Below are 13,017 nucleotides of genomic sequence, written 5' to 3' on the forward strand. Positions count from 1 at the left end.
TCATTTAGTGACCGCTTGAAGTTAGAACTGCACTGGAAAAAAGGAATTTATGACCACTTTTCCATATGACCCTTGCAGCAGCCCTACAGACCCGTGATCACAATTCAGACGGCTTGGCAACTGACTCATACTTATGACGGTTGCAGCATCCCGGGGTCATGCGATCCCCTTCTGCGACCTTCTGACAAAAGCAAAGTCAAAGGGGAAGCCAGATTCACCTAACCATGTTAGTAATTAGTGAATAACTGAAGTGATTTGCTTAACAAGAGAGGTCGTAAAGTGGGCCAAAATTAACTGTCTTACAATACAATACAATACAATACAATACAATACAATACAATACAATACAATACAATACAATACAATACAATACAATACAATACTAGAGTTGGAAGGGACCTTGGAGGCAGGAAAAGGGATGTGGTTGGCCACAGTTTTCTTCACATTTCCCAATGTAATTCCTAGCTCAGAGATTTCCCGGTGGCCTTCCATCTGAGGGCTAACTATATTCTCTACCATCCATCCATGTCCATCTATATTTACCCTGTTTCCCCGAAAATAAGCCCTCCCTGAAAATATTTAAATGCATGGACAGCCAGTTCCCGCTATTTTTTCTGGTTGGTTGCTCATGATATGAGGAAGCGAGGCCGGAGGGGGGGAGGGGGGGAACATGCTCCATGCACCCCACCTGCCCTTACCTAACAGCTGCTCCTGCAACTCTAGCCAGCACGACCCTTCTGTCGCGCTAATGGCTGCCGCAAAAAGAGCAGCAGGACCAGCGATGCGCAATACAGCAGCTATGAGGGACCACACTCAGTGCCTCCTGCACCTCAAAAATAATAAGACCTCCCTGTTAGGGGTATCTCCGTTGGGAGACAGAAAATAGCGCAGCGGAATGTATGGCTAGAGAGAAAGAACGTTGCTAGTAGAAAAAAAACACACGAATAGAGTTTCAGACACTGCTAGTAAAAAACAAGTAGCTTTACTACTAATAATTGCTTCACAAGCAGTGATAATAGATATATGTCCAAACACAATTCAAAGAACAAACAATTGCTTACAGTCGCAGTTCACGTTCCAGTCATCAAGAGAGCAAGTAGTTATCAAGCATAGGACAAGCAGAGAGAGAGAGAGTGAGCTCTCCTGACTCCCTCTTATTGTAGTGTTAATTACAGCTAAGTACATTCACCCATTTAAAGCAACCACCATCATTTGTTATTGTATATAGATATATGTTGCCTACCCAACACTAGGAGTATACTCCCAACACTCCCCAAAAATAAGGCCAAGTGCTTATATCGGGGTGGGGGGGGAAATAAGACCCTGTCTTTTTGGGGGGAAACAGGGTATCATTGCTCTATCAATCTATCTATATCCACCTATCTCCCTTCCCACCTTTATTATTGCTTATAAATAATTCAAGGTAGTGAACATACCTAATACTCCTCCCTCCTTCTGTTTTCCCTACAACAACCCTATGAGGTGAGCTGGGCTGAGAATTACCACATAGTTTGGATTTTAATTTAATCTTTTTTTTGCAACCAAATGTATATTTGTGAAGTCTCTTCCAGATCAAGCTTGACTCCGGGTGCCTTTAAGTTGGACTTCTTGTGAACGGTGGGGAGCACCTTCCGCTTGTCCTTGTTCTCTACCAGGAATGGGTCGAGGGCTGCTCCAAATAGGGATTCTCCCATGAAGGGGGGCGATGCCTGGCGCCATTTGTGGCGTACTTCCGCTTGCCACTGCTTCAGCCAAAGCAACCTGCGAGATGCCACAGATGAGGCGATCGCCCTGGAGGCAAACCTGGCTGCAGCTAAGGTAGCATCTGGGGAGAATTGAGTGGCAGCCACCAGCTTGTTGATGTCTTGGTGGGCCTTGCCATCCGAAATGGGGATTCACTGCTGCAGGTCTTGCAGCCACAGCAGAGAAGACCGGTTGAAGAAGGAGGCAGTGGTGGCTGCTCTCACTGCCCAGGCCGCTGCTTGATGCGTCCTCTGTAAGGTGAGGTCAGCTTTTTTGTCTTCCGCCTTCAAGGCATCCTCTGGTTCCCCTGGCATGTTAGTAGGCGTATGCCAGGCCATGACAGGCGCATCGATGGTGGGTTGCAAAAGCACCTGGGCCATGTCCCTGTCCACATTGAAGGTCTTGTCCGTGGAAGTGGGCATGCGGCCTGCCGTGGGGGAGGCCCATTGCCGCTTGATCATGTCTAGGAAAGACTTGGGTGTGGGCACCGTGTCTGCCTCGATGACTTGCTCCTCGAAAATGTTTTCCACTGAAAACCCCTGGGGTTGCACCGGGGCTTCTGTTGGCCTGTTGCCAACCTTGGGAGATGTCTTGGCCTTGAACAGAAGGGATTTGTACAAAGAGGGCTGGAACAATCCGGAGAAGGTAGGTTTCAGAGGAGGCATGCCTTCATCCTCATGGAGTCTATCCTCTCTGGTTTTGCTCTCTTCGGAATCCGAATCGCTGTCCCCCTGGGAGGAGGCAGGTGATTCTGGAAAATCTTCCTCCTGAGTCTCTAGCCCTTCCAAGACCCTAGGCACGGGGGCTGTCTGGGTCGCTATCTGTGGTTGCTGAAAGGTTGCTGCCATGCACTGCTGGAAGGCCCGCATCATCATATCCTGGAAGTTGGGCATCCCTGATGTGGGTGGTATTCCCGCCTGTGCCAACAGGTGTGGACAGGAAGGGCTGTGACGAGGATCCCGCTGCTGTGGGGCGTGGGGGGATTGCCATCCTTGTGCAGCCCCCCAGATGCCCAAAGTATCAAGGGGAATCCTCACCTGTGTGTGGGGGGGGGGGTTCCCCATCTGCAGTCCTGCCAGGAGAAAGAATCCCTGGAAATCCTTCCCCAGGTTCCTGGCCATGGGTAGACCTCTTGCTGCTGGCCTTGTGGCAAATGCGCTCCAAGTCTCGGTGCCTTCGCCTTTCGTATTTGGAGCCAGGCTTTGGGGGCTTGGAGCTGCAGCCTGACTCTGGCCCCGTTGGAGGAGACGTGCTTTCTCTTTGTCTTTGCCTTGCCGCCTCCTCTTCCCTTAGCAGCCTCTGTAGCAGTCTCTGTTTAGCTGCTCCTCCGCTCCTCCGGTGGGGCTGCTGGCTGCTGGGCTGGACTCTAGAGTCCTGCCTGCCTGTCCTCTATGCTGCTGGGTGTCGCCATCTTGGATCCCGTGCTTCCAAAATGGCCACCAGCTCCAAATTCCAAAAGTTCCTCTCCCTGGGAACACGTGGAAACGGCTTGTGCCTTTGGGGCTGCCGCGTGGCTTCCGCTGCCGCTAGAGAGCTCTCTTCTTCTGCTCTCTTCCGAGCTATCTCGGGCCGCTATCTCTCTGGCACTCGCAGGGAGGTGCGGGCGCGCCGCTGCGTTTTAAAACATCGCGGTTCACTGCTCAACCCCCTGGGGGGGGGGGAAGTGGCAGTGCTCCGGTGCCAGCTGAACCTCTCCGACGTGACTGCCTTCCCGGGGCTTCCAGGAGAGCGTCCCCTCACCCGCAGTCTCGATTAGTGCCCTAGGTATCTCTTTATGACGTGGGCTGTGTGTTGCCCTGAAGGGCTTGCTGCGCATGTTCTCTCTCTTCCCGGCCAGGGACTCAGCCAAGAGCCAGTTACTCACTCAGGCAGGGAGGCAGCGAATGCTATCAAGTAAACAGTGAGTTCAATCCTCTAAAATTTTCCAGGAACTTGGGATGATCACAGCCGCCCGTTGAGGGGCTGAGTCGATAACTGGGTGGTATATGGTGACCAGGGTGTGGCCCAAAGAGCTTATCTGACTCAGCCCAATCAATGAGGACAAGGTCAACCCATCCTATCCTGGATACCCCTCCCCTCACTATGGAGAAGTGTTCCTTACTTAACAGAGTCTATTAACAGAAATGTAGATCATGTTGTGAACCCTGATGCTGCAAGATGTTAATTTACAAACCTTTTCTCATCATGGTTCGGGCTAACCAGGATTATCATGGAAGCCCAGCCACTCTTAAAATGTTAACTCTCTACATGCCATTATCTCATCTACAAGAGGAAATTGAAGAGAAACATCCCCAAGCTCTGCAGAGAGTTTGTACTACAACTTCTATCATCTTGCAAAATGACAGTAAGTTTGATCTAGTGCTTAAGACTCCAGGCTAGAAACAGGAGTGTGAGTTCTAGTCCTACCTTAGGCCTAAAAGCTGTCTGGGTGACTTTGGGCCAATCACCAGGAGACTGTGAGTTCTAGTCCTACCTTAGGCCTAAAAGCTGTCTGGGTGACTTTGGGCCAATCACCAGGAGACTGTGAGTTCTAGTCCTACCTTAGGCCTAAAAGCTGTCTGGGTGACTTTGGGCCAATCACCAGGAGACTGTGAGTTCTAGTCCTACCTTAGGCCTAAAAGCTGTCTGGGTGACTTTGGGCCAATCACCAGGAGACTGTGAGTTCTAGTCCTACCTTAGGCCTAAAAGCTGTCTGGGTGACTTTGGGCCAATCACCAGGAGACTGTGAGTTCTAGTCCTACCTTAGGCCTAAAAGCTGTCTGGGTGACTTTGGGCCAATCACCAGGAGACTGTGAGTTCTAGTCCTACCTTAGGCCTAAAAGCTGTCTGGGTGACTTTGGGCCAATCACCAGGAGACTGTGAGCTCTAGTCCTACCTTAGGCCTAAAAGCTGTCTGGGTGACTTTGGGCCAATCACCAGGAGACTGTGAGTTCTAGTCCTACCTTAGGCCTAAAAGCTGTCTGGGTGACTAGGCTAATCCTCAGGAGATAGTGGGTTCTAGTGAAAATTGGCTGGATGATGGCCAATCACTCTCCATTCAACCCACCTGTGAGAGTTGTTGTGAGGAAAAAAAGCAGTGTATCTGTTTGCTGCCTTGAGTTATTTATGAATATAATAAAGGTGTGATATAAATAAGTCTGCAAAATCACAGTTTTTTTTTCACCATAAAGGAACCTGCTGCTTCAATTGCGAATGAATGAATAAGAACTTAAAATACCCAGGGAGAATCAAGCGTGTCGGCCCCGTGTTCAACATGCGTGTCTGTGAAAAGAATGCAAAAGAAACCACTGCGGGGGCCACCTGGAAGAGGAACAGGGTCTTAACAGGATCAATACTTGGACAGAAAAGTAATTCATATTTTCAAGTGGGAAACGGTCTCACAAGCAAACCTAAGGGAGGATTTATTGGGAATGTTGAAAAGGTTTGGCATTTTCAAGTCTCTATTCCACCCGGTCTTTGCTTAAAACAGGAGCCCAAAGATACTGGAGAAACAGCATTGGAAAACCCGGATTGCTTTGCTGCTTGCGGCCAACTCAGGGAAATGTCCAGTTTCTGCTAGGGGCAGAGAAAGAGATTCCTGCGAGATCCTTGGGCTGAATCCAACTTCTAAAGATGCTGTAGATTTGAGGTCTCAAGCACAGGGAGTGTACTGCAATGCCAGGCGGTCAAAGTCATTCTCCTTTGTAGCCCAAAACACAAAGAAAGAAAGACAATAAATGTACATTCTAAGGGGAGAATCAAATCCACAATGCAACAGCTAAAAAGGGCAATACAGGCAGTCATTGATTTACAACAGTTCATTTAGTGACCGTTCAAAGTTACAACGGCACTGAAAAAAGTGACCTACGACCATCACTTCACACTTCCAACCATTACAGCATCTCCATGGTCATGTGAAATTCGGATGCTTGGCAATTGACTCATATTTATGACAGTAGTTGTGTTCTGGGAAGGAGGGGGGGTGTCACGTGATCATCTTTTGCAACCTTCTGACAACGGGGAAGCCAGATTCACTTGCAAAAGTATTACTAATCTAACAACTGCAGTGATTCACTTAACAAATGCAGCGAGAAAAGCAAAATGGGATGAAACTCACTTAACACATTTCTCACTTAGCAACATAAATTCTGGGCTCAATTGTGGCCATAAGTCGAGGACTACCTGTAAAATCTTGAACAGGCTTCTGACAAACAAAGTCAATGGGAGAAGCTGGAGTTGCTTAATAATTGCATGATTTGTTTAACAACTGCAGGGATATAGCCCAAAGGTTGTAAGATCAGCTGCGACTCGTTTAATAATTGCCTTGCTTAGCAATGGACATTCTGGCCCCAATTGTGGTCATAATTCGAGAACCACCTGTATTGCTTCTCTGTTGCCTGAGAAATCCCCAGAACTGGGCTCCTGCAAGAATGCATTCAATGAACATTTTAACCGTTATTTCATTTATTCCCAATGAGTGGCACCTCCCAACTGGGAAGGTTGAGAGTTTGCTCCTAGGCAGCCACCAGATTTTTTCTTTATCAGGGTGCAAAGAGAAAATATCTGCTGCAAACTCCACATAGGTGTCAGGAAGGGCACCTGGCCAGTAAATGCTCAGTTCCACTCAGTCATCTTGATTCCACCCCGAAAAAAAGGGATTAAAGCAGGATTAAGTCAAACTGGCAGCCCGCGGGCCGGATGAGTCACAAGCAGGCTACACCCACCCCAGCTCCACAAAGGGGGGAAAACGTTGTGATATGTCACAGGACGCTGCAGGTTTGACACCCATGGTTTAAAGGGTCGTAAAAAGAAAAAAAAAGCATTTATTCCCATACTTGAATCTGATGAAAACACTTTATTTTTTCGGAGTATAAGACACACTTTTTTCCCTGTAAAAGGGGCTGAAAATTTGGGCGTGTCTTATATTCCGAATGTAACCCCGACCCTCCACAGGCCCCCACCCTTTGGCCTCCATACGTCCTCTTCCTGGCTGCAGAGATTACCACAGACAATGGCTTGCGTTTTTGGGCTCCACGCTTCGCGTTTTCAGTCTCCAAATGCTCCGTTTGAGACTCGTTCCAGGCTGCTGGGATTGCCAGAGCACACCGCCACCAATCACCACCTCTGTGTATCATGTTTTCTGGGGGTGATCGGAACGTTTGGGGGCTGAAAACACGAGGCTCGGGGCCCAAAATGGCAATCCAGAACAGCTGCTGCCTTCTTACCTCTTCGGCGCTTCGCCTGCTTTGCTAATTGCAGCTGCCTGTGACGATTAGCTGTGCTTTAGAAGCTGCTTTTCAGCACCAACGAGGCGTGTATGAAAAATACGGTATTTTGCAGCAATATATGGAGGATTTAACCACAATTTGCAATGTTTGACAAACAACAAAAATGTATTTTTTTAAAAAAATCCTCCCTCCCTCCCTCCCTTTCCCTTCCCCTCTCTCAGGAGGCAAAGCCAATGAGAAGAGATGCTTTACCTTGGCTTGATACTCCTTTATGAACGGATGGCTTTTATGGGCATCTTTGAGCTGTGATAGGTAACGGTTGGTCACCTAAAAGAAGGAAGGAAGAGGGGACAGAAACCAAGCGATGAACAACAAAAACAAGGGGAAAGAAAAATCTGCAGAAAAGGAGAAGAGCAAATTCCCCTCCCAAAGGACAAGGCTGTGGCAGTGGGAAAAGCCAGCCAGCTATTCTTCTATGTCAGCGGGAGGCTGATTGAGAACTGGGCAACCTCTGACCTTTCCCACGCAGAGGAGGGACTCCCAACAGACGTGGCCACGAGAGGAAGGATGTCAGGAGAGCTGCCCTGAAATTCACAATGGATTGGGAAGAAGAGGGCCAGGAGCGGAGATCAGTGAGGAAGCTGGAAGGACCATTGATGGAACAGCAAAGAAAAACTTTCGTAGCCATTTCCTTTGCAACAGCTGGCTGCATAGGAGTGTTTTGTGGCCAGGAGTCAGGGGAGAAAGAGATGGCCAGGGCTACAACAAGGGATAGAAAGGATGAGTTCCCACTTCCTGCTCCCCCCCGTGCCAAAAATGGCAGTGGGGAGAGGAGCCAAGCGCATCAAGGACAGGCCTGCAATTAATTATCCCTAATCAGTTACTCTTCTGTCTTGAGGATTCTAGACTTGGAAAGAGTCATTTAAGGCCTTAATTTCATCGCGTGTAGGAATCCACTAAAGCAACTTGGATGAGTGGCTCTTCAGACAGAACAACGCCTTTCAACCTTGTCAACTTTAAGAGGAGTTTAAGGCTGACAATGTTGAGAAACACCAGCTTAAAGTCATCCAGCCAATAACTCCTGAATACAAATCTTGCCCCCCCCCCAAAAAAAGAAGAAGAAGAAGGCACAATAGGATTGAAAAGACACCTGGATGCAGAGAGAGATATTGGCTTGATCCATGTGCCCATTGAGTGCCTTGAGAAGGTGAGTTAACAAGTCCTCCTTTGAAGGAGGCTGATTTTTTTATTTTTTGGCTCTATCTGGGGACTCTTGTGTTCTGGTTGCAGGAATGTCCAGATCCTTGAAATTCTTCACCCAATTTGCATATTTGGGAGGAGGTTTTCAAAGGGAAAATGGTATTGAACCTCTGTTGAGGTTTAAGTACTTGTCCTATCGCTTGACTTTTCCACCCGTGGAAAAATAATCTGATTTTAAAGAGAGCGATTTGGCCCTGCTCTTTAGAATAGAATAGAATAGAATTCTTTATTGGCCATGTGTGGGCACACAAGGAATTTGTCTTTGGTGCATATGCTCTGAGTGTACATAAAAGAAAAGATACATTTGTCACGAATCATAAGGTACAACACTTAATGATAGTCATAAGATACAAATAAGCAATCAAATACTAGGAAACAATCAATATAAATCCTAAGGATACAAGCAACAAAGTTACAGTCCTGCAGTCATAAGTGGGAGGAGATGGGTAATAGGAACGATGAGAAGATTAATAGTAATAGTAATGCAGACTTAGTACATAGTTCGACAGTGTTGAGGGAATTAGTTGTTTAGCAGAATAATGGCGTCCGGGGGAAAAATGTCCTTGTGTCTAGTTGTGGCTTGCTGTGCTCTATAGCGTCGTTTTGAAGGTAGGAGTTGAAACAATTTATATCCAGGATGTGAGGGGGTCTCTAAATATGTTGGATTCACCCATTTGGGGTAGAAGAGAATTTGGGGGTAAGGGGGGGGGCACAGCTAAAGAGGCTTATAGTTATCCTGAAGAGGCAGAAATTACTCACAGATTGAAGGAGAGATTTAGAATCCTGGCTTACATTACATCAGGACATTTCTCTCCTCTTATCTAAATAGTGATTAATAACATTTTGGGGCGGGGGGGGAGGGAAGATAGATCCCTCCGACGGAAACAATGATTACAAACGACCGTTGACTTACCTGAACGGTCCTTCTATGTGCTCTGTGAGGGGAACCCAAGCATGGGTTAACTTTGTCCATTAGCCTAGAGACTGAGTTATGTAAATTGATGGCCACGCCTCCTCTGACTGGGCTAGTTCAGTTTTGCAGGAAGGTTCAGCCGGTTTGAGAGATGCAAAAAGTAGCACAGAAGTCAAAGTCAAGTCAGGTAAGTAATCTGAGACAGGTAAGTCCAGGCCCAGAACTGCCAAAGCCGAGGGCAGGTTTGGATTCCCCTCGCAGCGCACATAGAAGGACCGTTCAGGTAAGTCAACGGCCATTCTGCTGTGCGCTGCTTGGGGAATCCAAGCATGGGACATGCCAAAGCTATAAACTTTAGAGGCGGGAGCGGGGCTGGTCTGGTGTCGTAGCCGAAGAAACTACCCTTTGCAGCACGCGTCGTCCAAAGGACGCCTCGGCTGAGGCATAAACATCCACTTTGTAATGGCGGATAAATCGTGATGGCGATGACCAGGTCGCTGCCCTGCATATGTCCTCTACTGAGGCCTGTATTGCCCAGGCCGCCGTCGTGGCAGCACTCCTGGTGGAATGGGGAGTCATGCGACTGGGAACTGGTCGGGACTGACAGTCGTAGGCGAGGGCAATACACGCCTTCAACCAGCGGCCAATAGGGTGAGACGATGCCTTTTGCCCCATGGTGGCTGGTCGGAAAGACACGAAAAGGGCCTCCGTCCTTCTGAACGATGCAGCGAAGTGAACGACGGACGTCGAGGTGATGCCAACGCCGTTCCCGGGGATGAGATGGACATGGGGAGAAATGCGGGAGAATGATTCCCTGTGACCTGTGCAACCACGAGTTGACTTTCGGCAGGAGCATTGGGTCCAAAAGTAAGACGACTCTGTTCGGATGGAAGATACAAAGGTCGTCTCGGATGGAAAGCGCTGCCAACTCGGACACACGTCTAGCCGATGTGATAGCTACTAAAAAGCAGTGACGTGCAGTCAGGGGAGGCAGGGGAGGCGGAGCCTCACCACTCTCGTCATGAAAATAAAAAAGAATTACTCCAGGAAGCCGTGAAAGTGGCTGGGAGAGGTGCGCGGCTTGGTTTAGCCTCCCTGGACATCTCAGCAGCAGCCCCAAGTGTGCCGATCTCGCCATTTTTTACATCGGGCGAGCCCAGGATCCTTGCAAGGGGAATGGGACCACGTGTGCAGGAGGCTCCTCAGCTCCAGCCTCAATCAGCGCAGCCGCGGTCCCCTTCATCTTGCCTCAGGAAGGAGGGGAATGGGACCACGTGTGCAGGGGAAGGGGATCGCGGCTCTGCTAATCTGAGGCTCCCCAACCTAGCGGTATACCGAAGGCGGCAAGCAACGTGAGCGCTCCCCCCACCCCCGGCTCCTGTAACTTGGCGCTTTTGGGATAACGCTAGGTCAGTGAGCGCAGGACAGGTTGTATTTTCGGGGAAACACGGTACCCAGGCATTTTTTGCATTGGGCGAGCCCGGGATCCTTGCAAGGGGAATGGGACCACGTGTGCAGGCGGCTCCTCAGCGCATAGCCTCAGATTAGCAGAGCCGCAATCCCCTTCCCCTGCACACGTGGTCCCATTCCCCTCCTTCCTGAGGCAAGATGAAGGGGACCGCGGCTGCGCTGATTGAGGCTGGAGCTGAAGAAATTTCTCCGTTTGGGCTGCGCCCCTGCGATCGGAGCAACCACGTGGTTTGATGACGTCACCAGCCTCACCAGTCATAAACGTCACCGCACGTCACTGCTAAAAAGATAGTCTTAAGAGTCAGTAATCAGCTCAAGATGTGAACTTGGCCGCATTGAGCGTGGCATCAGAGAAGAATTCTAATGCCGCCACCAGTTTGACGATATCCTGATGATGGCGCAAATCATCTGGCGCTAGTCTTTCCTGTAGCTACCTTAACCAGACTAAAGAGGTTCTATTGAAAAAAAAGGGCGCCGTAGCGGCACGCAATGTCCAGGCAGCCGCCTGGTGCGTTTTGCGAATAACTAGCTCTGCCTTGCGGTCCTCAGCCTTCAAGCCCTCCGAAATCTTGGATGGAATGAGGGCTGGGGAAGCCAAAGCCGCTATCGGAGGATCAACAGTAGGAAACTGTAGGATGGTGTCTAATTCCGGTGTGGAAGCGTAAAGCTTCCTGTCACCATTGCTAGGAGGTGTGACCGCGGTGGGCTGGGACCATTGCTTTTGGATCACATCCAAAAACAATTTGGGCGATGGAATAGCCTCCTGCTCCTGTGCCTGTTCAGCGAACAAGTGTTCCGTGGGGTCAAGCCCCACTTCGGTGCTCGCTTGGGTGGTTGCTCCCCCCAAATTAGAAGTGGCCTTGGCCTTATAAAGTAAGGATTTAAATAAGGCCGGCCTGAAGAAGCCCAAGAAGGGAACTTTATCCTGGACCAAGCCTTCGTCATCCGATAACTCTAGATCCAAAATTTCCCCTTCCTCCCCCAGAACAGAGCCCTTGCTGTAGATGGAAGGCAAGGGAGAAGGGGGATCAGCCTGAGAGGTGGATAAATCTTTAGCAGAGATCAAGTTTCTGGAACGTTGACTCCTACGCTGCAATTCTGTATCTACTCCCCTAGAAATGGCAGCGGCAATCATGTCCCTGAGCCCAGGGGAGAGATCAAATTCAGAATTGTCCTCCGGTCTAATGCCAGCGGCAGTGGGAGTAAAGGTAGCCGAGGCCCCTGAACGGGAAGGAACTGGGCCTGGGCTGGATTCAGAAGGGTCAGATGAGCCCTGAAGACCTGATTCAGGCCCATCGGTGGCTAAGCCTTGAGGGATAGGGAGGTCTGGGGACCAAGCTTGAATCCCAGTTAAGCTGGAGGTAGAAGGCCCCTCAGGCAATAAGATGGGAGGCGGCCTGTGGATTGTGGGATTCTTAGACCCATTCTTAGTTTTATTAGCACGCTTAGTGGCCCTGTCAGGCGCCGCTGAATGAGCGCGGGATCTGTGGCTAGCAGTCTGGTGGTGGTCCTACCCACTCTGGAAGAGGCCCCAGTGGCATCGGAGGACAGCTGAGGGGAAGTGGAAGTCCCAGTGCTGCCCCTGGTAGTGGAACGATCTGTAATGGTAGTATTAGAATTGAAAAGGCTCACGCTCACGTTCAAAGATAGGCCAAATGTCGATCACAATCGAAAACAGAGGCCGCAAGATATCAAGTGCGTGCTCCAGCAGAATGGTGGTGAACCAACCTTCGTGGAGCAAGATAACTGGCGACTTTACGTCACTGTGGGCGGAAAGTAGAAAAAAACGCACCCAGACCGTTAGTTTTCAGCACGAAATTGTCTCCAATATGGCCGCCGCAACTTACAGCGGCGGCGAAAATGGCCGACAGCATGGAGAAGCACAGCCTCGCAAGCAGCTAGCGACCACAGCCGCAGCTCCTGGAGGCGCGTGATGCCAAAGGTAAGGGCAGCGACTCCAGCGACCTGATGACGGGGCATCCAGACTCGGCGTGTTTGCAAAAGGAAGAGACCAAGGGGGTGGCGGGTAGCGGATGAAGTGGCCGACGCGGGGTGGCAAACCGACACCCAACCGCGGCAAGGCAAACGAAGGCGTCGAACCGAACTTCCCAGAGAATAGCGCCATAGGCGGTAACGCAGTCAATAAAAGGTTCCCTGGCCCCAGATACTTTAGGAACGCCAACTAATCAATTGCAACCATAAGCAAAAAGGAACAAACCCATATGCAGGAATTGTCGACACTATCGCGAAAGAGACTCAGAATCTGTCACACAACGGAGGTCCGAGGGAATCCAAGCTGAATAATAATGATGATGATTACTTTGTCTAATAACATAGAAAGGTTTTTGCGTCTCTTTAGGCTGGACTGAGTTAAAAAACTGAACTAGCCCAGTCAGAGGAGGCGTGGCCATCAATTTACATAAC

General features: G+C 49.5%; 1 protein-coding gene across 1 annotated transcript in view; it reads right to left on the reverse strand.

Moving 5' to 3' along the window:
• Positions 1 to 963: 963 nt before the first annotated feature.
• Positions 964 to 13,017, reverse strand: part of COPE (COPI coat complex subunit epsilon) — a 37,676-nt gene continuing 25,622 nt past the window's right edge. Inside the window, exons 9-10 of the mRNA XM_081960064.1 lie at positions 7,203 to 7,277; positions 964 to 5,422 (exon numbers count right to left, since the gene is read on the reverse strand). Of these exons, the coding sequence (XP_081816190.1) occupies positions 5,375 to 5,422; positions 7,203 to 7,277 (123 nt within the window). The 3' untranslated portion in view covers positions 964 to 5,374. The remainder of the gene's footprint in view (positions 5,423 to 7,202; positions 7,278 to 13,017) is intronic.

The sequence above is a fragment of the Natrix helvetica genome (assembly GCF_964273705.1).
Source record: "Natrix helvetica genome assembly, chromosome: 1".
Lineage (NCBI taxonomy): Eukaryota > Metazoa > Chordata > Lepidosauria > Squamata > Natricidae > Natrix > Natrix helvetica.